Source organism: Heteronotia binoei, chromosome 3 (assembly GCF_032191835.1).
Source record: "Heteronotia binoei isolate CCM8104 ecotype False Entrance Well chromosome 3, APGP_CSIRO_Hbin_v1, whole genome shotgun sequence".
Lineage (NCBI taxonomy): Eukaryota > Metazoa > Chordata > Lepidosauria > Squamata > Gekkonidae > Heteronotia > Heteronotia binoei.
Genome location: NC_083225.1, coordinates 129,022,641 through 129,049,425, shown reverse-complemented (window position 1 = coordinate 129,049,425; position 26,785 = coordinate 129,022,641). Strand labels below are relative to the sequence as shown.

General features: G+C 43.6%; 1 protein-coding gene across 4 annotated transcripts in view; it reads right to left on the bottom strand.

The window, feature by feature from the left end:
• Nucleotides 1-26,785, bottom strand: part of CADM2 (cell adhesion molecule 2) — a 966,308-nt gene that overhangs the window by 466,680 nt on the left and 472,843 nt on the right. For 3 of the 4 annotated variants that reach the window (XM_060234430.1, XM_060234429.1, XM_060234432.1), the window contains one exon: nt 14,086-14,112. The exons of the other annotated variant lie outside the window; for it this stretch is intronic. In XM_060234430.1, coding sequence (XP_060090413.1) covers nt 14,086-14,112 — 27 coding nt within the window. The remainder of the gene's footprint in view (nt 1-14,085; nt 14,113-26,785) is intronic. 4 annotated transcript variants of the gene reach the window in all.

The following is a 26,785-nucleotide window of genomic DNA, read 5'->3' as shown; positions in this document are numbered from 1 at the left end:
GCAACCAAATCATGGCAGGATAGAGATTCAAACTTTGGTCTTATTTTAATCCTATGTGTAAATGTGTATGTGTTTCAGATTTTTCTGCAAACCTAACTTGAAGAGATTTTGTTTTTGTTTTGTTCAATTCAGTTAGGTTTGTATGGGATGAAGTAACTTGTATTGAGAGCAAGATAGCTACGCACATGGAGCCCTGGTGCTAAGGCTCCTGGGGGAAAGAAGAACAAATGCAGATTTATACCCCCACCCTTCTCTCAGAGACTTAGAGCGGTTTACAATCTCCTGTACCTTCTCCCCCCACAACAGACATCCTGTGAGGTGGGTGGGGCTGAGGGAGCTCTCACAGCAGCTGCCCTTTCAAGGACAACTCCTGGCTAACCCAAGGCCATTCCAGCAGCTGCAAGTGGAGGAGTAGGGAATCAAACCTAGTTCTCCCACATAAGAGTTCGCACACTTAACCACTACACCAAACTGGAAAAAAAAAACTATAGGAATTCTCCTGCTCTGTATTGCAGTATTGACGGTAGACCCAACGATGTGATGTTGTGGGCATTTGCAGGAAGAAATTTTACAAAAACTACAGACCTTCAAATCTTTAAAAACAGATGAAAAAGGAAAAGGATGCTTACAGACGTTGCTGAGCCAGCTTGACTTTGCTGTGGAGGTCTGGTGAAACCATGGGGTGGTTAGCTAACTGGGCTATGAGTGCAGAGCAGCAGCGGAGGTGGTGACCTGGCCACGTTGTGGAGGACAGCCTCGGCTGCAGAGTGGGGAGCGGAGAGAGCAACCTGAGCCACAAGTGAGAAGCGGCGGCAGTGACAACAGCCACTGCAGAATGCCTTTGCCCCTGCCCAATCTTCTCAGCCATGAGTATCATCTTGGCAGCTTCTTGGATACCATACAGTCTGCTGCTTCCACCTCTCCTGCATCTGCCCAGCTTACTGCCTTTAAGAGTTCCGACAACACAGCCAGGAGACTCAGGGAGGGCTTCTACCCCCCCCCCATCCCCCGAGTCTGCCTGGCTCACCAGGAGGAGTGGTTGCTGGCAACCGAAGAACGAGACTAAGCTGGGCTGCAATTACAATCTAACTTGCCACCTAATTTTCATATATAAAGACTCCAGAGCCAAGTGACCCCCCCCCCAAAAAAAAGGTCTAACATTCTCTGGGACAAACTGGAACAGAATGGCTCCTGCACTATGATCACACTTTAACAACTCTAGCACTTAACATCCTCAGCACTTCTACACTGAGTTGCACTTAGTGGATATCCACCTCAAACTGTCTTCCATTACCAAATCTTGTAAAAACTAAATTCATGTCTAAGTAGGATTGTTTTGAATTTGAGACCAGTTGGCTCCTAAATTAATTGTTATTTCTATTAGGAGTTAATTAATTGGGTAGATATTGTTTGGGACTGATTTTATTTAATTGGCTATTGGTCTAATTTGATTACTGACTAATTAATTGAGTTGTATTAGTGTGGGGAAGGGTGGGATATATTTTTAATTAATTGGCTATTTAGTTAACTAATTATATTTACTGGCTAATTAATTGGGTAGTTTAATTGAGGGAGGGGTGGAACTTAGAATTAATTAATTATTAGGATAGATTAGTTGATAGCAGGATCAATTTGTGTTATTGTAGGTTAGACTAGGGAGGGCAATTTTCAGGTCTGGCGACAACAAATATTGAAGAACTATAGTGCAATACAGGGTTGTAAGCAGTATATTCTACAAATTGATCTGAGGCTGTTGCAGAGAGCACTAATAGAGTGATGACTGGCCAGGGGATCCCAGTACTCCTGGGGAGGGGAAGGTATGATGGTGGGAACAGGCATAGATTTAAGGGAGGTGGCTGAGACATAAAGAAGCTCAGCTCACTTCCAGCCTGTGTCCCATCCCAACAGTAGCAGGTATTGGGGCCAGGTTGAATTACTCATCTCTATCATTGGTGTTATGCAATGCCAGGTCCATAAATAATAAGACCTCAGTCCTTTGGGACTTCCTGCTCAAGCAGGATATGGACCTGGCCTGCATGACCGAGACCTGGGTGTTAGATGGGGAGACAGTAGCTCTCTCCCAAGTACCTCCCCCAGAGTATTCCGTCTTTCACCGATCACAGACTAGTGGGCAGAGGGGAGGCTTATGGGAGGCTTACTCCTTCTGGGCTCTCCCATCTCCAGATATCAACGGCATTGATATCAACTGAACAGAACAGTTATCAACTGCTGGTCTGGCATGGGATGTTGGGGAGGGTTTGGCTATCTGGCTGGTATACCGTCTGCCTAACGCACAGCCAGCGCCCTACTATCCTTGAGGGAAGCTGTAATGGGCTGGGCATTGGAACATCCAAGGCTTTAGATTCTGGGTGATTTCAATGTCCATAGCGACACTGGGACTCTCCCAACATGTAACAAAAACAACTCACCAAGCTGGGCACATGCTGGGTCTGATCTTTGTGGCAGGTGTCTTAGTGGAATGGATCACTGTGGGAGCAACTATGGCTCAGTGGGGTACAGAATCTATGTATACAGGAGATGACCTCCAGAACTTCCCTTTAAATGACGAGGAGAATATTTGATAAAATATAACTGGATTTTATTAGAAAATCAGTCAAGCATACAAGGAAATAAATTCATTAAACATTCATACAGAAAAATAGTGATGAAATTGATAGGGGATATATAAGGGATAACAGACAAGGTGATACTTTGCCTATCGTAGTCTTCAGGTGAAGCTCCAATAGCGACAAAAAAGGAAAGGGGGAGCAAGACACAGCCTACGTATCTTACTGTTGGGGACCCGAAACTGATCAGGTTTTTGGGGGTGAGTCTAAGCAGCAGGGTAGGTATACTATCAGAAGCACACCTGAGTAGTCATGGGTTAGATCTTTTAAGGACTACCCTGTACCCTCAGGGGGGCTGAGGTCAGATGACCTGTGACACAGGTTCAGGTGGGTTATGATGCTGGGACATGTGGTATGTGACCTCAGAAAAGGGGTGGCTCCATGGTGACGTTTGGAAATTAACAGGGAATAATTGGTTTAGCATAACTGAACAAACTTATCTATAGTGACAATGTAGGGCTGAATTGTTATCTAAAGTGACACCCAACCTACACAATGGCATTGGTCTCAGGGTTGGTCTTGGTCTTCTAACCCTTAAGAACATAAGAAAATAAGAGAAGCCATGTTGGATCAGGCCAATGGACCATCCAGTCCAACACTCTGTGTCACACAGTGGCCAATATATGTGTGTGCGCGCACACACACACACACACACATCAGTTTTAACCTGACTGCTCAGCAAGTTCATTGAATGCCCACAACTTCTGGTATTGTGAGAGAGGGAGAAAAGTACTTCTTTCTCCATCCCATGCATAATCTTGTAAACCACTATCACAGGGGTCCTCAGACTTTTTAAATAGGGGGCCAGTTCACTGTCCCTCAGACTGTTGGAGGGCCAGACTGCCGTTACTGTACAGGGCCGCGGGCCGTCAGTTCTCCATCTTCTGCATCTCTCTCCCTTCCCCACACCACACACCCCGGCCTGGGAACTCACCTCACCTCGGTATCACCTCACACTCTGTCTCCGCCGCCTCAGCCCAGTGCTGGAAGTGTGCGTTGCTAACGCGAGTTTAGGTCAAACGTCACTTCCGGTCTGATTTTACCATAACCCGGCGGGCCGCATAAACGTCCTCAGCGGGCCGCATCTGGCCCGCGGGCCGTAGTTTGAGGACCCCTGCTCTATCATGTCACCCTGCAGTCAACGTTTCTCCAAGCTAAAGAGCCCCAAGTGTTTTAACCTTTCTTCATAGGGAAAGTGTTCCAAACCTTTAATCATTCTAGTTGCCCTTTTCTGCACTTTTTCCAATTCTATAATATCCTTTTTGAGGTGCAGTGACCAGAATTGTACACAGTATTTCAAATGAGACCGCACCATCGATTTATACAGGGGCATTATGATACTGGCTGATTTGTTTTCAGTTCCCTTCCTAATAATTCCCAGCATGGCGCTGGCCTTTTTTATTGCAATCGCACACTGTCTTGACATTTTCAGTTACCTACTATGACCCTAAGATCTCTCTCTTGGTCAGTCTCTGCCAGTTCACAAGCCATCAACTTATATTTGTAGCTGGGATTCTTGGCCCCAATGTGCATTACTTTGCACTTGGTCACACTGAACCTCATCTGCCACACTGACGCCCACTCACCCAGCCTCAACAGATCCCTTTGGAGTGCCTCACAATCCTCTCTGGTTCTCACCACCCTGAACAATTTAGTGTCATCTGCAAACTTGACCACTTCACTACTTACTCCCAACTCCAGATCATTAATGAACAAATTGAAGAGCATGGGGCCCAGTACTGAGTCCTGCAGCACCCCACTGCTTACTGTACTCCACTGCAAAGACTGCCCATTTATACTCACTCTCCGCTTCCTATTAATTAGCCAGTTTTTGATCCACAAGAGGACTTGTCCTTTTACTCCATGACTCTCGAGCTTACTGAGGAGCCTTTGATGAGGAACTTTATCAAAAGCTTTCTGGAAGTCAAAGTAAACAACATCTATTGGGTACACACACACATATATTGGCCACTGTGTGACACAGAGTGTTGGACTGGATGGGCCATTGGCCTGATCCAACATGGCTTCTCTTATGTTATGTTCTCTCTTTTCCCCTCAATTTGACTCAGGTCTTTCAACACCCCTTCCAAAATTAGTGGTTCTGGAGCGGGCAAACACTTCTCATCTTCCACGGTGAAGACTGAGGCAAAAAATGCATTCAGCTTCTCAGCCATTTCCCTATCCTCCTTCAGTAATCCTTTTACCCCTTGGTCATCCAAGGGCCCCACTGCCTCCCTGGCTGGTTTTCTGCTTCTAATATATTTGAAGAATTTTTTATTGTTGGTCTTTGTTTTTTGCAATATGCTCCTCATAGTCCCTTCTTGCCTGCCTGATCACAGTCTTGCATTTGATTTGCCACATCCTGTGTTCCCTTTTATTAATCTCACTTTGACTAGCTTTCCATTGCTTAAAGGAGTCCTTACCTTTTACAGTTTCCATTACTTTGTTTGTTAGCCATGCAGGCCTTTTCTTACACCTGTTTGTGCTTTTCCTAACTTGTGGTATATATTTTATCTGAGCTTCTAGGATTGTAGTTTTAAAAGCCTTCAAACTTCCCCAAGGGTTTTGACTGTATTTACCTTTCCTTTCAGTTTCCTCTTCACATGCCTCCTCATCTTAGAGAATTTACCTTTTTTAAAGTTAAACGTGGTTGTGCTGGTTTTTTGGGGCAACTCCCTATTTATACAAATGGTGAAATCAATAATGTTATGGTCACTGCTCCCAAGCGGTGCGATCACTTTTACATCACTCACCAAGTCTTGGGCATTACTCAGGATCGCCCCACCTCTGATAGGTTCTGTGACCATCTGCTCCATAGCACAGTCACCGAGAGCATCTAGAAACTCAATCTCTTTCTCTCGACCTGAACACATATTGACCCAATCAATCTGCGGGTAGTTAAAATCACCTATTACGACATAGTTTTTACATTTAGCCGCTATCTTTAATCCTTCCATCATATTATAATCGTTCTCTATCTTTTGATTTGGTGGGCGATAACAAACTCCCATAGTTAAATTTCCTTTGGGGCCCTTTATTTTGACCCAAAGCCTTTCTAGAAGGGAATCTAATTCTTTGACCTCAGTCTTACTGGACTGTATACCCTCTCTGACATACAGAGCCACCCCACCTCCAACCCTTCCCTTCCTATCCTTCCAATATAACTTATATCCAGGAATCACCATGTTCCATTGATTCTCCTCATTCCACCAAGTTTCTGAAATTCCCACAATGTCTATGTTTTCCCCCAACACTAAACATTTCAATTCACCAATTTTACTTCAAACACTTCTAGCATTTGTATACAAACATCTATAATTTCCCAGGCAAGTTAGGCCCACAACCTTCCTCCTGCTGCCTCGAGACTCTGGCAGACACTCCATACTGTTTGTCACCATCTCAGTGGACAACTCTGATCTATTACCCAGTAGAAAAGTAACAGCTAACCCTTCATCTCTTTGAGATGAGTCCTCCTGAACCAGAGACATTTCATCTCCTGTTGGCTTTCCCCTAAGATTTAGTTTATAAACTGCTCTGCCACCTTTTTGATTTTAAGTGCTAGCAGCTTGGTTGATTTTAAGCGCCAGCATTTTGGCTGGCACAATCTTTTGTGAGATGTTCCGCTTAGAATGTCTAGCAGGATGCAAACGGAGATAAGCTTGATTGTTTTATGGAAATGTCCAGGTGTAGTTTTGAGTACGCTTTTGATGGTGTAAGCCTTTGTAATGGATTCCAAAAAGAGAGCTGAAAACCACCTTGCTGAACAGCTTATGGTGGCGATGCGATCTCTTGCTCTGCAGAGCCAAGGCTTTGCATACGATAGAAGGCTGGGAGTCTGTCTCATCGGGTAGGGGCCAGTTCATGAAGGCACTACCTTATTGACTGGGACCCAAACATATGCCAGGCAGGAAAATGGCACCTTGGCCTATGCTTGAATGTAGATGTGTGAGAGAGTTGGAAGCGCAGGCATCCTGGTAGTTAGATCGGATATGGATTATGAGGGGCTCTGGCTCACAAGCTTGCACCGTGGTATAACCCAGCTGAAGAAATGAAGGCTCAGACAGCTAGAGAGGCAGTGGTGGCATACTCGAGACAAAGCAACTAGAACATCCTATAGGAAGTTTATGAGATCTTATGAGATGGCAGTTAAAGCTGCAAAGAAAGTTTACTTTTCAGCTAAGATTGCATCCGCAAATTCGGATTGCGCCCGTGATTCGGTCCCTTACCACATTGCCACAAGGCAGACCAAATGTTAGGGAACTGGATATTGGCTGTGAGGCTTTTGCAACTTTTTTTGCAGATAAGATCTCGTTACTGCATTATGACCTCCCCACCACATTTGAAGCAGTATGTGAATTCGAGACTCCGTTCCTTTCTTCCAGTTCAGTTTTGGATCATTTTACAGCCTGGAGGAAGTTGAAGAATCCTCTCCACTGTATGCCCGACGACATGTGATCTGGACACTTGTCCATCTTTGCTGATTAAAGCTTGCCAGATGGAGCTACGACATCCTTTACGGGTTATCGTAAATAGATGCATCTCTGAAGGGCTTTTTCCATCGCCCTCTCTTTAAAAAAACAACATTGGACCTGGCCGAACTGGCAAACTACCAGCTGGCATCAAACTTACCCTTTCTGGGTAAGATTACTGAGAGGGCAATGGTGCTATAGTTGCAGAGCTTTCTGGAGGATACTTCCATCCTAGATCCCTATTAGTTCAGCTTCTGCCCAGGCCATGGAACAAAGACAGTACTGGTCGCCGTCATAGATGATCTCCAGCGGCATCTGGATTGGGGTAGTTCGGCAGTGCTGATGTTGCTAGACCTGTTGGCTGCGTTTGATACAGTCGACCATCAGCTGCTGACCCACCACTTTGCAGATGCAGGGATTCAGGGGTTAGCTTTCCTCTTTCCTTCAAGATCGAGGACAAAGAGTGGTGATTAGGGGACAGTCATCCCAGAGATTAGGGGACAGTCATCCCACTTAATTATGGTGTGCTTCAGGGAGCGGTGTTCTCCCCCATGTTGTTTAACATCTAAATACACCCCCTTGCCCAGATTGCCTGGAGTTATGGGTTGGGCTGCCATCAGTATGCAGATGACACCTAGCTCTATCTACTGATGGCTGGCTGGTCTGACTGTGTCCCAGAAAATCTGAATCTGGCATTGCAAGCCATGGCAGGATGGCTTAGGCTGAGTCGACTAAAGTTGAACCCGGTGAAGACAGAGGTCTTTTGCTTAAGTCGCAGTGGTTCTAGCAGGGAAATCACCTTACCAGCTTTTGACGAAGTGCCACTTACAACAGCACCCAGGGTTAGAAGCCTGGGAGTGCTACTAGATGTCATGGGCTGAGGCCGGGTCAGGCAAAGTCCAGGGGCAGTCAAGGTCTGTAGCTGGTGAGCAAAGAGGGTCCAAGGCGCCAAAACCAAATCACAGTCCAGGTATCGCAGGTCAGAGGTTCAGAAGCCGAAGTCAGGGGGTCCAGAAGTCAAAGCCAAAGTCAGGGAGTCCAGAAGCCAAAGTCAAAAGCCGAAGTGGATGCTAGAACGTCAGGTAAGTGACTAGTTGCTTCCACAAAGCCTCCTCCCAAAGCCCACAGCTATATAGCCCTCTGCTGGCTGTTGCCCATTTGGGCTAATTGCTGGCTCAGAGAGGCAGCCAGGATCCTGCTGAGACTCACGCATCCTCACTCCAGAAGGGCCAGAATCCTTTCAAAACTCAGGGCTCACGGAGCGTCTTGCTCTTGAGCGTGCCGCCCTCCTCCGATCCCTGAGGTTCTGACGAAGGCGGTCACGCACATGAGCCACCCGAGAGGGCAAGGCAGGGGGGCTTGGATCTTCTCCAGCAGGAGGCAGGGGCACTGGTGCAGGTGGCAGGGGCACAGTTTCTTCTTCAGGCTCAGCTTCTTCTGCAGGGTCCCCAGCACCCATAACACTAGAGCCTTCTCTAACAATGGAAGCCCAGATAGCAGCTACTGCCAAATTCGCCTATTTCCACCTTAGGCAGGTAAGGCAGCTGGTTCCCTTCCTCGAGTGCAGCAACTTGGCAACTGTGATCCATACTATGGTCGCCTTGAGATTGTACCACAGCAATACAAATATTGAACAGGCCAACCCTGATAAGCTTCCAAGATCTGGCTTGGGAAACTCCTATGTCATGAATAATAACAACAACAACAACAACAACAACAACAACAACAACAACAACAACTATTATTATTATTATTATTATTATTATTATTATTATTATTGTATCCCGCCCTCCCAGGGCGGCTCAAAGACATGGAATACCATGATTTGAATAAAACAATGTAAACAACAATTTTAAATACAATTCAGTTACATAAATTAATTAAATAGATAAAATAGATAAAACAGGTGCTATAAGATGAACAGGTGCTATAAGATGCTATAAGATGAAGTAAAAGGGAACTATGTAGCCCTGTAGTCTTTCTACAAACACAGCCTGACTTATCAAAGTCCTCTCTCCGAGCCAGCATGATGTAGTGGTTAAGAGTGGCAGACTCAAATCTGGAGAACTGGATGTGATCCCCCACTCTTCCACATGAAGTCTGCTGGGTGACCTTGGACAAGTCAGAGTTCTCTCAGAACTCTCTTGGCTCTATCTCATAAAGTACCTGTTGTAGGAAGAGGAAGTGAATGAAATTATAAGCCAGTTTGAGACCTCTTAAATGAGGTATAAAACCTACTTGAAACATCATGACTATCACATCATCTGCTAAGAAAATCCTTCTCATTAGTGAAGTAAAGTCTATTTTGAAATTCAGACAGGGTATTAATAATTATATGCAGGCTCAGATTGCTTATTAGTAAAAGGGGATGTGAAGACTTTGGATCACACTCTGCTAGGACTTCCATGTTTATCTAAACCACTACCTCGCTGTTGTGGTTAAATGGCTGAAAGTGAACAAATTGAAACTAAACCCTGGAAAGACACAATGAATGCTAGTTGGGAAGGTAGGAAAGTGAACAAATTGAAACTAAACCCTGGAAAGACACAATGAATGCTAGTTGGGAAGGTAGGGGTCTTGAAGAGCAATATGCTCCCACTTTGGATGGGATTCATCTGACCCTTGCTGGCTCACTTAAGAGCTTCAGTGTTCTACTGAACCTATTATTATTATTATTATTATTATTATTATTATTATTATTATTATTATTATTATTATTATTATTATTATTATTATTATTATTATTATTATTATTGCAAGTTAATGCAGTTGCAAAAAAAGGCTTTCTTTCAAATCAGCCTAGCTCAAAAGATGGCCCTAATGCGATACAGCTGATCTGGTCATGTGGATCCATGCCACAGTGACATCATTGACTACATATTTGTCTCCCCTCAAAAGCAATATGGAAACTCCGGTCTGTGCTGAATGCCATAACTCAGCTCTTATCAGGCATATGCATACAGTCACTCCACCAGCTACCCATCAGTTACCAGGCTAAAGTTAAAGTATTTGTTATACAACACTCTTCATAACCCTGAAGCCACATATCTGCAATACTGTCTCTCCCTGTATACTCCACCATGGCAGCTTTGCTTATCTGAGCAAAGCCTACTTCAAGTGCCAACATGGATATGGGCTAAGTCAAAAACTGCCCATACATGTGCCTTCCCTGTTAAAGGCACATCTTGTAGAATGGCCTGCCTCAGAAGGTCAGGAAAGCTCCCACTCTCCTGAATTTCTGCATATCATGCAAAACTAAATTATTTGAGAGCTTTTCTGTTCAGGCAATAGAATAGTATTGTACAAAAGGCTTCACAAAGAGACCCCGACCTGGATAGCCCAAGCAAGTCCAATCCCATCACTTCTTGAAAGCTAGGCAGGGTCAACTCTGGCAAGCACTTGGATGGGAGACCTTACAGAAATATTAAGTTGGGAGGACAGGAGCAGGCTTTATTCAGCAACATCTCTGAATATCCTCAAGGACCCCAATACAAGTCAGTCAACAGGGGTCACCATGACTTTCAGGTGCGCGCGCACACACACACATGCACATGCACACACATGCACATAAAATGCAAAAAAAACCCTTCACAAAATTATTTGGATAAATTAAAGGGAAATGTGGTCTGTACTACTGTGTATAGTTTGCTATGGATTAGAATCTGTTGTGCAATTCTGCATCATTCAATGCATCATGTCAACAATTATGTTTTGCCTCAGTTCTGTTTTTCAGAGTTCTGGTTGATTCTACAACCCATATCCTATTTTACTATTTATTGAATATCCCATAGTGTTGATGATATTAACTCACTCTTTGTAATTCACCTGGAGTCCCAGTGAAAAAGATGAACCATAAATATGTAAATAAAATAAATAAATAATTTGTAAGGCAATATGACTGATGAAGGGCATTGTTCCACTCTTAACTAAAAAAGTGAAAATAGCGTAAAGTCCCTCTGTCTTCCCAGAGTTCCCTACCTCATCCTGTCCTTCCCAGCCAATCACCACCTACTGTTTATCTGCCTCCCCCAACTATAGTTATTCTTTATTTACTTCATTTATAGCCCAATCTTTCTCAACAATGGGGACCAAAGCAGCTTACAGTGATCCATGCTACAGTCACCTCGAGGTTGGACTACTGCAATGCCCTCTACATGGGGCTGCCCCTGTGCCCAACTCAGAAATTGCAGCTGGTGCAGAATGCCGCGGCCCGGCTGTTATTGGGCCTCCCAAGATGGGGGCACATTCGGCCGGGTCTTCGGGCTCTGCACTGGCTTCCAATAATATACCGAGTCCGGTACAAGGTGCTGGTTATTACCTTTAAAGCCCTATATGGCCTGGGACCTGCCTACCTGAAGGACCGTCTCTCCCCACATGTTCCCCAGAGAGTACTGAGGTCGGGAACTCAAAACCTTCTCGTTATCTCTGGGCCAAAAGAAGCCCGCCTTAAATTGACTAGGGACAGGGCCTTTTCTGTTATGGCCCCTACATGGTGGAACCAGCTACCGGAGGAGGTGAGGGCCCTGCGGGACCTTATTCAGTTCCGCAGGGCCTGTAAGACAACCCTCTTCTGGCTAGCTTACACCTAACTGATATGGGAAACAAATGTAGCTTACTAGATTCTTGCTATTTATACTGTTATAAGGTTTGATGTTTTAAGGTTTTAAATGTTTTGACTATTTTAACTGCTTATATATTTAAATGTTAATTCAAATTCTGTTTTATTATCTGTTGTGAGCCGCCCTGAGCCATCTCTGTGGGAAGGGCGGGATATAAATCATAAATAAATAAATAAATACTTTATTCAATTTTCCTCCTTTTTATCCACACAACAACTATGTGAGGTAGGTTAGGTTGAAAGTATGTGACTGGTCCAAAATCATCCAGTGAGCTTCAAACATGGGTCTCACTGATCCTACTCTGAAGGTCTAACCACTACACCACACTGAGTTTCATAGGGTGGCTGCTGTTGAAAAGTAACAAGCAGTCAGGCCAAGTTCAGTCATGCAAGTCATAGAATCATAGAGTTGGAAGGGGCCTCTAGGGTCATCTAGTCCAACCCCCAGGTTATAGGAAGTCACCCAGAGGTTGGTTCCAGGCCTAGGATTGCCAGCCTCCAGGTGGGACCTGGAAATCTCCCAGAATTCCATTTGAACTCTAAAAGACAGAGATGTCCCCTGTAGAAAATGACTGTTTTGGAGGGTTGACTCTATGACATTATATTTAGCTGATGCCCTTCCCTTCCCTAAACCCTTCCCTCCTCACACTCTCCAGAAATTTTCCAGCCTGGAACTAGCAACCCTAGCATGTCTAGACTCAATGAGTTCTCCTTCAAAGGCCAAAATAGGCCTGGAAAGGACCATGCCCCTTCCCCCTGCCTTTTTGCACAGAGAAAGGGAAGTCTGGAATACTGTAGTTGCTTAGCAACAGCCACTGAGACAATCTGTTGTTTAAAGCTACAAACACTCCTTTTTCAGTTTTATTAAGCTTCCCAGTGTGTTTATTTTTTTTTTATTTTTTTTTTTAAAAAAACCCTGCTCCAAGCTGGTTTTAGGGAATGAAGGTTAGAAATTGAAACAAACAAACAAAATATTACACTTCCCCCCCAAAAAAAACCTGGGGCCCTTTTCAGGTTTGTGGAAAGATCTCCAGTCACCAGATTTTAAGCATCCAAATTTCATTTCACTATTAGAATATATGTTCAGGCTTTAGACCTACACATTCCATTAAGATTCTCTAATACTTTCCTTTGAAAAGAGAAAAAAAAATCATACTGATTTCTCATTTCATTTCCTCTTCAAAGGTAAAGCGTATAATCCAACATAAATACTAGAGATCAATGGTGACCATTCGGTATATACCAAGCCAAAAAAATATTCAGCTGCATACAGATTATACAATCTGATTCATCTACCGAAATAGCCATGCCCAAATAAATGCAGACATTATTGGACTTTGGGTGCAGCTAGAACTCCATTATGCACTATGAGGACAGTCCCTATAGGGTATAATGGAGCCAAATAAATTAAAGTTTCCCAAATATTTACCAGAATATCTATAAAATGCCACTATTGGGATTTGGGAATATTCGGAAATACCAGGTCGAACAGACTCACATCAGAAAAATAACATTTTTTTTGTTGTGCACCCCTACTAGAGGCCTGTATACAGAGCACTGGTCTGTAAATTCTAATGCACACAAGCATACAGACAATTCCGAATCAGCTGACAAAGGTAGAATACCACTGTCTTCCTACTTCACACAGGCCCTCTCATTTGCATATACATATTACCTGTCTTACACAGTCTGTTTCTCTTTCATATGTTACTATCTTGTCTCACACACTCCCATCTTTCTTTTCTACTCCAAGGCTGATGTATATGATGTTTATGGCAGAGATTCACCACAAGTGATTACAACAGATCACTCTTTCATGTTATTCCAGGAATTATGGCGTTTGGCCATGTTTCTACATTAGGTTCATGCTTCTCAGTCCTTTTTCATATCAGTGCTGGCTTTCAGTTTTCCATTATTATGTACTATGTCATTTTTATGCAGATGATACTCAAATTTATTTATTTGATTAAAAAATAAACATTCAGCAAACAGTGCAACCTTGTCTGATGCTAAAAATTGAACAACTCAGGAACTGTAAGATAATGCAAATAAGATAGATATCATGAGCTGGGTCTCTTTTTGCAATCTAATTATTCTAACCTGGCAGCAATCTTCTATGAACACAAGAAGGTTTTATATTCTGAGATGGGATCTGTCTCTCTTTTTTAAAAGACACCATAAATAACTACATCACACAGTACCAGATTTTTTGGTGGGATGGGGGGCAGGCATTAGGTTTTACAACCAAAGCATGCAAATTCTGCAAATATATGCAAATATATCTCATTTGCATAATTAATTGCAATCACAGTAGGATGACTACTGCAATACCATGCAGTGTAAATCATCAAGAATTAAAGTGGAAACTCACCTTTAGCTTTGCTCTTTGTAGCAGCCACTGGGACCAAGGAAAAGATTGCAATAGGAGAAGAGAACAAATATAAATTAGGCAGACGCTCTGACATTAATTCAGAGAAAGTTTTATGATTGTTTCTAAAATAACAAAGAGCCAAATTCAAATATCTGAGCAGTTTATATTAGCTGACTTGATTTTCCTGATATATACTATGCCAAGTCCTACAACTTTGTTTGATTTGTTCATTTTTTTTAACATTGTGTATGATAAAGTTCTTTGAAAACAGAGATGTTTGCCACAATAAAGAGAAAAAAATAATTTACCACTATCCATAAATAACGTTTGCAACACAATCTGCAAAAATGTAAGAACTACCATGCCTACAGGACTAGTTCTATCTTGAATTGAATTAACTGCATACCACACATCTGTTCTGAGAAGTTTTTGTTTTAATTTCCTTCTGGATTTTGTTTATTAGGGGGAAAAACATTAAGCACAAACTTACTACATTGATATAAATGTTTATATACAACAGTGTATTTTTGAACTTTTTAACAGGAACATTTAGATTTATTTGGATAGAATTCATGAGACTCCATTGTAATGTGTTACAGCCTTTTAGACCACAAAACAATATGATTTCATGAGTAATTCACAAAGGTCAAGACAAAATACATTCTTTAACTATAGCTCCTCGTTTCTCAGTCTGCATAAATCAAGACACCTTGTCATATTTCCTGACCCTAAAGTTGCACAATGTACCTATTTAGCAGAAGCTTTCTGGAAAAATAAACTATTTGTTAATGAAAAGGCCAACAGACCTTTCACACAGAATATAAATACCCCAAGAAGGATAATCAAATACAAAATGGCTTAAAATATATTTCCTAATTTGGATAGGACTTGATGCTAATATGAACCAATAATACATATTCATTAGCCCAATTCTCATAATTCTTCATGCAATCATGGTGACACTATAAAACATTAGCTGCTATAAGTATCTATACTAAAATAAAACCCTTTTCATCTTGGCAATACTGAGCATCCTGATTGGTTGAGACTGGGTGGGAATGTGGTACATAAACCTTTGGTCTGTCAAACTATCAGTCAAGAGTACTTATAATATGATGGAAGACTTAAAGATAGCGGCTAAATGTAAAAACTGTGTCATAATAGGTGATTTTAACTACCCGCAGATTGATTGGGTCAATATGTGTTCTGGTCGAGAGAAAGAGATTGAGTTTCTTGATGCTCTCAATGACTGTGCTATGGAGCAGATGGTCTCAGAACCTACAAGGGGTGGGGCGATCCTGGATTTGGTCCTAAGTAATGCCCAAGACTTGGTGAGAGATGTAAAAGTGATTGCGCCACTTGGGAGCAGTGACCATAATGTTATTGATTGCACCGTTTGTATAAATAGGAAATTGCCCAAAAAGACTGCCACAACCACGTTTCACTTTAAAAGGGGTAAATTCTCTGAGATGAGGAGGCATGTGAGGAGGAAACTGAAAGGAAAGGTAAATACGGTCAAAACCCTTGGGGAAGCTTGTAGACTATTTAAAACCATAATCCTAGAAGCTCAGATAAAATACATACCACAAGTTAGGAAAGGCACAAACAGGTGTAAGAAAAGGCCTGCATGGTTAACAAACAAAGTAATGGAAGCTGTACAAGGTAAGAAGGACTCCTTTAAGCGGTGGAAAACCAGTCCAAGTGAGATTAGTAAAAGGGAACACAGGCTGTGGCAAATCAAATGCAAGACTGTGATCAGGCAGGCAAAAAGCGACTATGAGGAGCATATTGCAAAAAACATAAAGACCAACAATAAAAATTTCTTCAAATATATTAGAAGCAGGAAACCAGCCAGGGAGGCAGTGGGGCCCTTGGATGACCATGGGGTAAAAAGATTACTGAAGGAGGATAGGGAAATGTCTGAGAAGCTGAATGCATTTTTTGCCTCCGTCTTCACTGCGGAAGATGAGAACTTTTTGCCCGCCCCAGAACCACTTATTTTGGAAGGGGTGTTGAAAGACCTGAGTCAGATTGAGGTGACAAAAGAGGAGGTCCTACAACTGATAGACGAATTAAAAACTAATAAGTCACCGCGTCCGGATGGCATACTTCCGAGAGTTCTGAAAGAACTCAAAGTTGAACTTGTGGATCATCTAACAAGAATCTGTAATTCTTAATTGAAATCTGCCTCCGTTCCTGAGGACTGGAAAGTAGCAAATGTCACCCCCATCTTTAAAAAGGGTTCCAGAGGAGATCCGGGAAATTATAGGCCAGTCAGTCTGACTTCAATACCGGGAAAGTTGGTAGAAAGCATTATCAAGGGCAGAATGAGTAGGCACATTGATGGACACGGGTTATTGAGGAAGACTCAGCATGGGTTCTGTAAGGGAAGATCTTGCCTCACTAATCTGTTACATTTCTTTGAGAGGGTGAACAAACATGTGGACAAAGGAGACCCGATAGATTTTGTTTACCTTGACTTCCAGAAATCTTTTGATAAAGTTTCTCATCAAAGGCTCCTTAGAAAGCTTGAGAGTCAAGGAGTAAAAGGACAGGTCCTCTTGTGGATCAAAAACTTGCTGAGTAATAGGGAGCAGAGAGTGAGTATAAATGGGCAGTCTTCGCAGTGGAGGACGGTGCCAGGGCTCGGTACTGGTTCCCAAGCTCTTTAACTTGTTCATAAATGATTTAGAGTTGGGAGTGAGCAGTGAAGTGGCCAAGTTTGCAGATGATACTAAATTGTTCAGCGTGGTGAGAACCAGAGAGGATTGTGGGGAACTCCAAAGGGATCTGTTGAGGCTGGGTGAGTGGGCGTCAACGTGGCAGATGCGGTTCAATGTGGCCAAGTGCAAAGTAATGCACATTGGGGCCAAGAATCCCAGCTACAAATACAAGTTGATGGGGTGTGAACTGGCAGAGACTGACCAAGAGAGAGATCTTGGGGTCGTGGTAGATAACTCACTAAAAATGTCAAGACAGTGTGCGTTTGCAATAAAAAAGGCCAACGCCATGCTGGGAAGTATTAGGAAGGGAAATGAAAACAAATCAGCCAGTATCATAATGCCCCTGTTTAATCGATGGTGCGGTCTCATTTGGAGTACTGTGTGCAGTTCTGGTCGCCGCACCTCAAAAAGGATATTATAGCATTGGAGAAAGTCCAGAAAAGGGCAACTAGAATGATTAAAGGGCTGGAACACTTTCCCTATGAAGAAAAGTTGAAACGTTTGGGACTCTTTAGCTTGGAGAAACGTCGACTGCGGGATAACATGATAGAGGTTTACAAGATAATGCATGGGATGGAGAAAGTAGAGAAAGAAGTACTTTTCTCCCTTTCTCACAATACAAGAACACGTGGGTATTCAATGAAATTGCTGAGCAGACAGGTTAAAACGGATAAAAGTAAGTTCTTTTTCACCCAAAGGGTGATTAACATGTGGAATTCACTGCCACAGGAGGTGGTGGCAGCCACAAGCATAGCCACCTTCAAGAGGGGTTTAGATAAAAATATGGAGCAGAGGTCCATCAGTGGCTATTAGCCACAGTGTGTGTGTATGTGTGTGTGTATATATACACACACACACACACATAAATAATTAAATATTTATTTATTTATTTATTTTTGGGCACTGTGTGACACAGAGTGTTGGACTGGATGGGCCATTGGCGTGATCCAACATGGCTTCTCTTATGTTCTTACTTGTGTGCCATTGGTTGAGTCCGCTCCTTTCTCCCGTCTGAGTGGCTGTTGCTAGCCAGCAAAGTTGATTCTGTCAGTAAAAGGCAACATACCTTAGTTCTGGCAGTTATTGGCTCTCTCTACTTTCCCATTGGCTGAGCTGCCTGTCACACTGATTCACTGAGAAGAGAAAGAAACCCTTCCCTCAATTGACTGTGGGAGGGAGGAGGAGAGAAACAGCCAGAGAAAGGCTTCCCTTGATTGGCTGAGGACTCCTCCCTATCCTCTTCTGGAATGGTGGTGGGGGGGAGGAAATGGCATCCTGTGGCAACAGACCAGATACAGAAAGAGAGAGAGAAATACAGAGAGAGAAAGATAAGACACAGAGAGAGATTGAAATCCTCTGCTTAAAACCAACAACGTTGTCAGGAACAGACTAAAGGTATCACTAAAGGCCTCTGAAGCAGTATTGTGGACAGTCCTGACAAAGTTGGTGGGGCCAGTTCCAGGTTGGTAGGAAATTCCTGGAGATGCTGTGGTGGAGTTTGAAGAGGGCATAGGAGTTAGGGCTTCAGAGTGAGGTCTGCCAGACACAGGTTTTTGCTGTGGAAGCTAACTGAGGACTTCAGACCAGTCACAGACTTCCAGCCTAACTTGCATCACAGAGTTGTTGTTCAGATCAAAGGGGGGAGAGGAGAATGATGTAGGCTGCTTTGTTCCCACCCCCCATGGTGGAGAAAGACTGTCCTTTTTCTATGTAGAGGCTGCAGGGAGGGGAAGGCGATGGAAAGCTAAAGTCAGAGGAGCAGATAAAGGGAAGGAGATAGAGTTGCCAACTCCAGGTTAGGAAATCCCTGGAGGTTTAAGGCATGAGGACTGGAGAGGGTGGGATTTAAGTAGGGGTAGGACCTCAGATAGGTACAATGCTGTTTCCTCTTGGGGAACACTGTTGCCAATCTCTAGGTGAAGGCTGGGGATCACTCAGAATCACAACTGCTCTCCAGATGGCAGAGATCAGCTTCCCTTGAGGTGAGAAGAATGAATGCCTTCACTTGGGTGGGTGGGAAGACAATAAGGGTGGGGGCACTCACCCAGAGCTTCTTTCTAGAGCCCATTGTATTTTTCTACACAATGGGCCTTTTTTCTAGAAAGAAATACCTAGAAAAAAACACCACAGCAGAACAAAATCAGTATGGCAAAGTCAATGATACTACAATTGCTAATGACAAACTAAACATGTATTAAATCACAACCTTTCAAGGAAGTAATGCAATGCACATGGAGCCACACAGGGTCTTGCACTGCCTATTGCCTATTTTAAGATTACAGCTGTTATATTCCACTCAGTATGCAAACTGCTACGCTCGGGGCGGGGGGGCGGTTTATAGGGAACATTACACATGACCCATTCCTCTGTGGAAGGTAGTTGTCCATAAAACATTATTTATGCCCAGGAAGAACATCATAGTATTTAAGTATGGAAACAACAGTTAATTTCAGCTTTCAACTAAACACTGAACTACCACTAATAAAATGCAAATACAGCAATGGAAAGAATACATCTGGCAGTAACTCTAGCAGTAAACTATTCACAATATTTGTGAGAGATAGCACTCAAAAGTTGTAGGTAGATGTAAACAGGGCTTTTTGTAGCAGGAACTCCTTTGCATATTAGGCCACACACCCCTGATGTAGCCAATTCTCCAAGCTCTTAGATGGCTCTCAGTACAGAGCCTATTGTAAGCTCCAAAAGGACTGGCTACATCAGCAGTGTAGCCAAATATGCAAATAAATTCCTGCTACAAAAAAAGCCCTGGACCTAAATCTTTATTTTAAGTGAAATGAAGGAAGGCATTATTGCAATTTGGAATGAGCATATTCCCCTTATATGGTGCAGAATGTTGCTAAAGCTACAGCATATCTAACTTTTGCTTGTATTGCTTTAGATAAAAGCTAAATACTATTTTTGGGGGGGGATAACTGCTACTGGAATAGAATGTGTAGCTAAAAGATTTAGGTTTGTCATTTTGTGAGCATTATTTTAATAACAAACATCACTACAATGAAAAATCACTAATAAACTTGAGTTCATTTACAAAACAAAACTTTTCTCTATCTCTGTATGTGCTTGCATACTTTCATCCTTTAAATGTTAAAAATATCTACTGATAATAAACAAGAGCTGTAAAAAAAGGTGATCAAATGAGAGATTAGCCTAACAATTAATATTAAATCAGTTTTCTAAACTGAATTTGTGGAGTCTCTCACTGTTGTCTGAGAACTCTACTTTGATCCCGTAAACTTTGAGCATGTGCCAAGACAATGAATCTCGCAACTGATTAATATAATTCACTATGTATATGCAAAAACAGTACATATATCCAAAATATTTAAATGATGTATGGTCAACCCATAGGATCATCTGGGTCATATATGATCTAAGAAGCCTACAATTGGGATTGTACGCCACCTATTTCTGCCATGAAGAATGATGCCACAACATAGATGCAAAACTATTTAAAATCATGTTCAGTATGAATTGAAAACAAATTTTCATAGTGATGATATGAGGTGTTCAACTGAAATGTTGATGGGCTTTGTGAACAAGATAAGTTCCAAATAGAAAGATAACACAATGACTTGGTTTTTATTATAAAAAGGATACTTTCTGAAAATTTGTTATTTACATATCCAGTTATAGTATTTTTACTGATATAAATACAACTGAAGCCTTTAAATCAGATCATCTTCCATTCATGATGCATTATATTAATTGTTGAAGGGGTGGTCTAAACCGCAAGTCTATTGTTAAAAGTTCTCAGAGCAGTTAGCTTAGCTGGAAAGTAGTCGCAGTAGCAGTAGTAATAGTAGTAGTAATGGCAGTAGTAGTGGTAATGATGTTGACAATGACAATGATGTGAAATATACTGATTTCCATCAGTGCCCCGCCCCCATGAAGTAATTTTGCAAATTACTGACGGCAAACTGATTGAAAACAACTGATTTCCTGGATAGCTTCTTGTTCTTAAGAAACAGTTACTTTAGCATTAGCTCCTGTTTCATAGGATAACAGCATATGATAAAAAGGTAAAGGTAGTCCCCTGCGCAAGCACCAGTCGTTTCCGACTCTGGGATGACATTGCTTTCACAACGTTTTCACGGCAGACTTTTTACGGGGTGGTTTGCCATTGCCTTCTCCAGTCATCTACATTTGCCCCCCAGCAAGCTGGGTACTCATTTTACTGACCTCGGAAGGATGGAAGGCTGAGTCAACCTGGAGCCACTTTACAGTTCAATAAATTGTCAAGCTCAAGTTAATGTCCTAGACATTTACTTCAATGACTGGCATACCTACATGAAAATTTACTTTAACATATGATTACTTAACAGACTCTCTCCCCTAACACCACTCTCTGTCCCCAACCTTAGAGAAAGAAGAGCCACTGTAAGGCATACCCCTGAGTCCTCACATCAGCAAGGCAATGGGTCAAAAGATTGTGGTCAACCAACAGCAGCATCAACCTGCCTTAATCCAGCTGCATCCAGAGGCCATCTGTAATGGTGACACAGCCATCTCAGTCCCATGTTGAAAACCAGACTGGAAGGGATCCAGGATGGAGGTGTCATCCAGAAAATCCTGCAGTTGTTTGGCTGCCTCTCTCTCTCAACTACCTTAACAAGGAACAGAAGGTTCAATACTGGGTAGTAGTAGGCAAGGACTGTCAGGTCCAAGGATGGTTTCTTTAAAAGCTGACACACCACTGAATCCTTCAGCACTCCTGGGAAAGCTCCTGATGTCAGGGATAAATTAATCTCATGCAGGGGAGCATGTTGCCATATTTATTGGACAGGGTGGGGAGGGATACAGTTGCTTGAAAGTGTATGATGGATATGACTGTTTCATAGCCTACAGAAAACTGGCATCTACAGTTCCTTTATGAGTACTACCAAGTTTTGTTGAACTTGCTAACTTCCTAGAAACAAAGAATTCAGTGGTGACTGACAGAATACCCTTCCTCTTTCTCCTGTTACAATTTCACCCAAGATATCTCTGCTACTAAGGAAACAGGAGGAAAACCAGATGCAACAAAACTTCTAAAACAGGAATTGACAAATGAACCAATTGTGATGAGCAAGTAAGCTAACTGAAGTTAACTAACATCAATATGGTGGTTTCTGTGTTGTGGAACATAATAACGTGCATTAGACACATCAGAGGCAGAAAGCCTCAAACCTTTATGGTTTAAATTCAATACAATATTAATTTGGGTGGTGTAAATTAACTATGAAAATAATTTCAAATACCTTAGGATCCCATCTTGTGCTATGATCCATCATAGCCCTCAAGAAAGTACAATTGGACGCTATATATGCTATTCTGTGTTGGATAATGTTTTCATAATATATACCTTTTTTCTTGTAAGGCAAAGTGCTATTCTTGCCATCCCTCAAGGGTTAATCTGTATAATAACAGGCCTAGTCTTCCTTGCATGTGTTGCTAATTAGTTTTTCAGCCTGCTTGGCACCTTATCATCTTCAAGGTCATGGTGTAAGCAGACAATTAGCTTTTTATGAGAATGTACTTTTAGTGATGGGAGACAGGAAGACCAGGAGTAGCGATGTAATCTAGCAGAGCTTTCTCCTGAAGATGTGTTGAGATAGGATAGGATGATACCTGCACCTGACTTGAGCAGTCAAAAACTATAACTGCAATATGACTCCAGAACTTAGCTAGCTAGCTGAGATTCTTGTTGCCTGGAGGACTAATCCTCTGATTCACAACTGCTGAGAATGTGAGCCAATCCTGCATACGCCACATCCAACCAATAAAAATCCTCAAATTTACCACCAGATTTGCTTTTTTGTAGCATTCCCCACTCTGTGACTTTTTTGTAGCAAGAACTCTTTTGAGTACTAGGCCACACACCCCTGATGTAGCCAGTCCTCCAAGATCTTCTTAGAGGGCTGTTATTACAGGGTTTATTATAGAATGAAGTTTATTACAGAATGTAATGAAAATATAGCCAAAAGATTAGCAAAAGTCAAACAACAAATAAAACCATAAAGCTAGCTTTTTCTAACTAACGTTGTTTTAAGAGTGCTGCTAGGTATCACAAACTTACATCCAGATGGAGACCTCTAGTCTACATTCTATCTCTGATGTGCTATTGGCTGATTCTGCTCTCCCCTGCCCACCTCTGGCCCTGTCAGGCGAGAATCCCACCAGATGGACACTGACCTCTAAGGGAAACAGTTCTCTGCTGACAGGTTCTCCTGCGGGCTTACTGATCACTACTGCCTCTATTCAGGGCCCATTGTAGGAAGTCCACGACAGTCCATCTCCCCCGCCCCCCCCCCCCACACAAACACACAGACAATGCTGCCACGAAACAAACAGTAAACTGTGAGATACATAATCAGGAGACAAAACAGTAGCAGTTCCTTCTCTTCTACTGACATAAAAGGAATGTTTATTCACAGCAAGAAAGGCCAGCTTCCACAGCAGCAGATAAAACAGGCTGCCCCCTTTCCAGAGATCAGTTCCTCTTGGAGGGGGAGTGAATGGCTTCATTTGGGTGGGTGGGAAGGTGGGTGGGAAGGCAGCAAGGCTGGTGGGGGGGGCACTCACCCAGAGACCTTTAGCGGTACCTCTCCAAGTTGGTGGGAAATTCCTAAGGCATCACTAAAAAATACTTGAAGTAATTTTCATGATTTATTTGTTATTTTCCACAGTTTTTTGTGTTGTTGTATAAGTCGCTTTGTTCTGTGGAACTCTAGGCTTTTCCAATATCCAGGTGAGGGCTGAAGATCACTCAGAATTACAACTGCTCTCCAGATGGCAGAGATCAACTTCCCTTGTGGGGGCGGGGAGTGAATGCCTTCACTTGGATGGGTTGGAAGACAGCAATGCTGGGGGCACTCACCCAGAAACCTTTAGTGGTACCTTTCCAGGTTGGTGGGAAATTTCTGGAGATTTTGTGGTGAAGTTTGTGGAGGGCATACATGTTAGGGCTTCAGAGCGGGATCTGTCAGACACAGATTCTTGCTGTAGAAGTTGACTGGGTGATTTTGGACCAATCACAGACTTCCAGCCTAACCTGTCTCATGTGGTTGTTGTTCAGATCAAATGGGGGAGAATGATGTAAGCTGCTTTGGTCCCCCCTCCCCCACTGTGAAGAAAGATTGTCATTTTCCTCTGTAGAGGCTGCAGGGAGGAAGAAGGTGATGGAAACCTGAAGTCAGAGGGAAGGAGATAGGGTTGCCAACCCCAGGTTAGGAAATTCCTGGAGATTTAAGGGGTTGGGCTTGGAGACAGTGGAGTTTGAGGAGGGATAGGACCTCAGACAAGATACAATGACATTTCCTCCTGGGGAAAGACAGGTTGCTTACCTGTAACTGTGGATCTTCGAGAGGTCATCTGTGCATTCACACTCATGGGATAGTGCACCTGCGCCGATCCCCAAATCAGTACCTGAAAAGCCCGGAATTTTTCTGCGCTCGGTGACAATGGGCATACGCAGGCGTCCCCTTGTGCATGCTCACCGGTGCCAGCGCGGGGATACCGCCAGTTCCTTCCTGACCGCTGGAAGCCCCTACTGGAGGGAGACCGTCAGCAGTGGGAAAGGAGGGCGGGTAGTGTGAATGCACAGATGACCACTCGAAGATCCACAGTTATGGGTAAGCAACCTGTCTATCTTCTTCGTGGTCTCTGGGCTTCACACTCATGGGAGATTAGCAAGCAAGACATACCTGGAGGCGGGAAGATGGTCAACCAGAAGAAACAGTTTGCAGCACCGTAGTTCCCAAACGAGTCCTCTGTTGAGCCTGCACGTCCAGCGCATAGTGCTTCATAAAGGCATGCGGAGAAGACCAGGTGGCAGCCTTGCAAACATCCATCAGGGAAACGCCTTTCAGGAACGCCACCGACATCGCCATCGCTCTCGTAGAGTGGCCGCGAATAGGCCCAGGTAACGGCTTCTTAGCCAACAAATAACACAATTTAATAGTCTCAGTGAGCCACTTTGACAGTCTCTGAGACGAAATCCTGGAACCTAACATAGGGGCAGCATATGAAACAAAAAACTGCTTGTCCTTGCGAAAGCTTTTGGAACGACTTAAATAAAACAATAAAGCACGCTTTACATCTAAAGCATGCAACCTACATTCCTCATCCGAGGAAGGCGTAGGGTGAAAAGTGGGCAAACACACTTCTAAGTTGAGGTGGAACTGAGAAACCACCTTTAGGAAGAAAGAAATATCAGGAGCTAACGAAACTCCAGCTTCCTGAAAAACAAGATACTGGTAGTCACAGCGCATCGCCGTGAGCTCTCCTGCACAACGTGCTGATGTGATGGCTACCAAAAACACAGTCTTCCATAAAAGAAGCTGTAATGAACACGTGGCCATCAGCTCAAAGGGACGACGAGTCAGTCTATCCAGCACCAGAGTCAAATCCCACAACTGAGGGGGCGATCTAGATGGGGGATGAAGCCTAAGCAGACCCTTCAAAAACCTCTTAGAATGAGGGTGAGCAAAAACAGAATGTCCCTCCACTGGTTCATGGAACACAGATATTGCTGCCAGATAAACCTTAATGGAGGAAAAAACAAGGCCAGCATCCACCAGGGATAGCAAAAACTCAAAAATTACTGACATCCCACCCTCTGGGGAGGAACTGAAGGATCAGCTAGGAACTGAAGGAACTTCTGCCACTTCCTATCATAGGAGGCTCGGGTGGAAAGCTTCCTGCTATTCAGGAAGACGTGCTGGACTCTATTAGAGAACCCACAGGGTCAATGAGCCACGCTGTCAGCTTCAGGTGGGGCACGTTGTGATGGAGGACATGACCTCCCTGAGCTGACAGAAGGTCCGGTTCCGCCGGAAACTGGTAGAAGACCCCCCTCGCCAACTGAAGCAGGATCGGGAACCAATTCTGGCGAGGCCACCAGGGAGTCACCAGGATGCAGCATGGTCTCTCTCTTGCGATTTTGTTGACTACCTTCGTCAGCAACGGCAGAGGCGGAAACAGATAGAGGAACTGACCTTCCCACGGAAACAGCAGACCATCTCCCAACGACTCTGGATCCGCACCCCCTCTGGAACAAAACAGAGGACACTTCCTGTTCTCGGCTGTGGCGAAGACACCCACCTGAGGATAACCCCAGAGCTGGAAAACAGGTTGGAGGAAGCGCCACTGCAGTTCCCACTCGTGCGGGGAAGCTGCGCTCCTGCTGAGGGAGTCTGCCTGCAAGTTGAGGACCCCAGGGAGATGTGCAGCCTTCACAAAGATGTTGTAGTCCAGGCACTCTGACCACAGATCCAAAGCCAGGGCACAGAGCAGTCGAGAGACTGTCCCCCCCCCCTGCCTGTTGATGTAGCACAGGGCAGTGGTATTGTCCGTTAGCAACGCAACAACCTTCCCCATCACCAGGGGACGGAAAGAGCGGAGAGCAAAATGAACTGCCAGCAGTTCTAAATAATTTATGTGGCAGTGAGTCAATTTCAGAGGCCAAGGGCCCTCCACCCACAGACCGTCCATGTGGGTCACCCAACCCCACAAAGATGCATCTGTTGTGATAGTCACAGAGGGAGCAGGGAGATAAAATGGAGTTCCTTGACAGATGTTGCTCTTTGACTTCCACCAGAGTTTGAAGAGTCGCTAGTGGAATGGTAAACCTCTTCCGAGGTGAGTCTCTCAATGGTCGAAACTGACGGAGAAACCAGAGTTGTAGGTCTCTCATCCTCAGCTTCGCAAAAAGTAGCACGCTTGTCGTCGCCGCCATCAGCCCTAGCATCCACTGCAGCTTCTGTGCCGTGCCCCACTTTCGACTTCGCAAAAGTTGCACAAGGTTGATAATGTCCACCGCTCTCTGCTGAGGCAGGAACGCACAATGCAGGTTCGTATCCAGCAAAGCCCCTATGAACTGAACTGTCCTTGATGGAGTAAGGTGTGATTTCTCCAGACCCAAGGTGTCGAGAAGACGAAGAGTGACAGCAATGTGGGATGACAAACTCTCCTTCGAC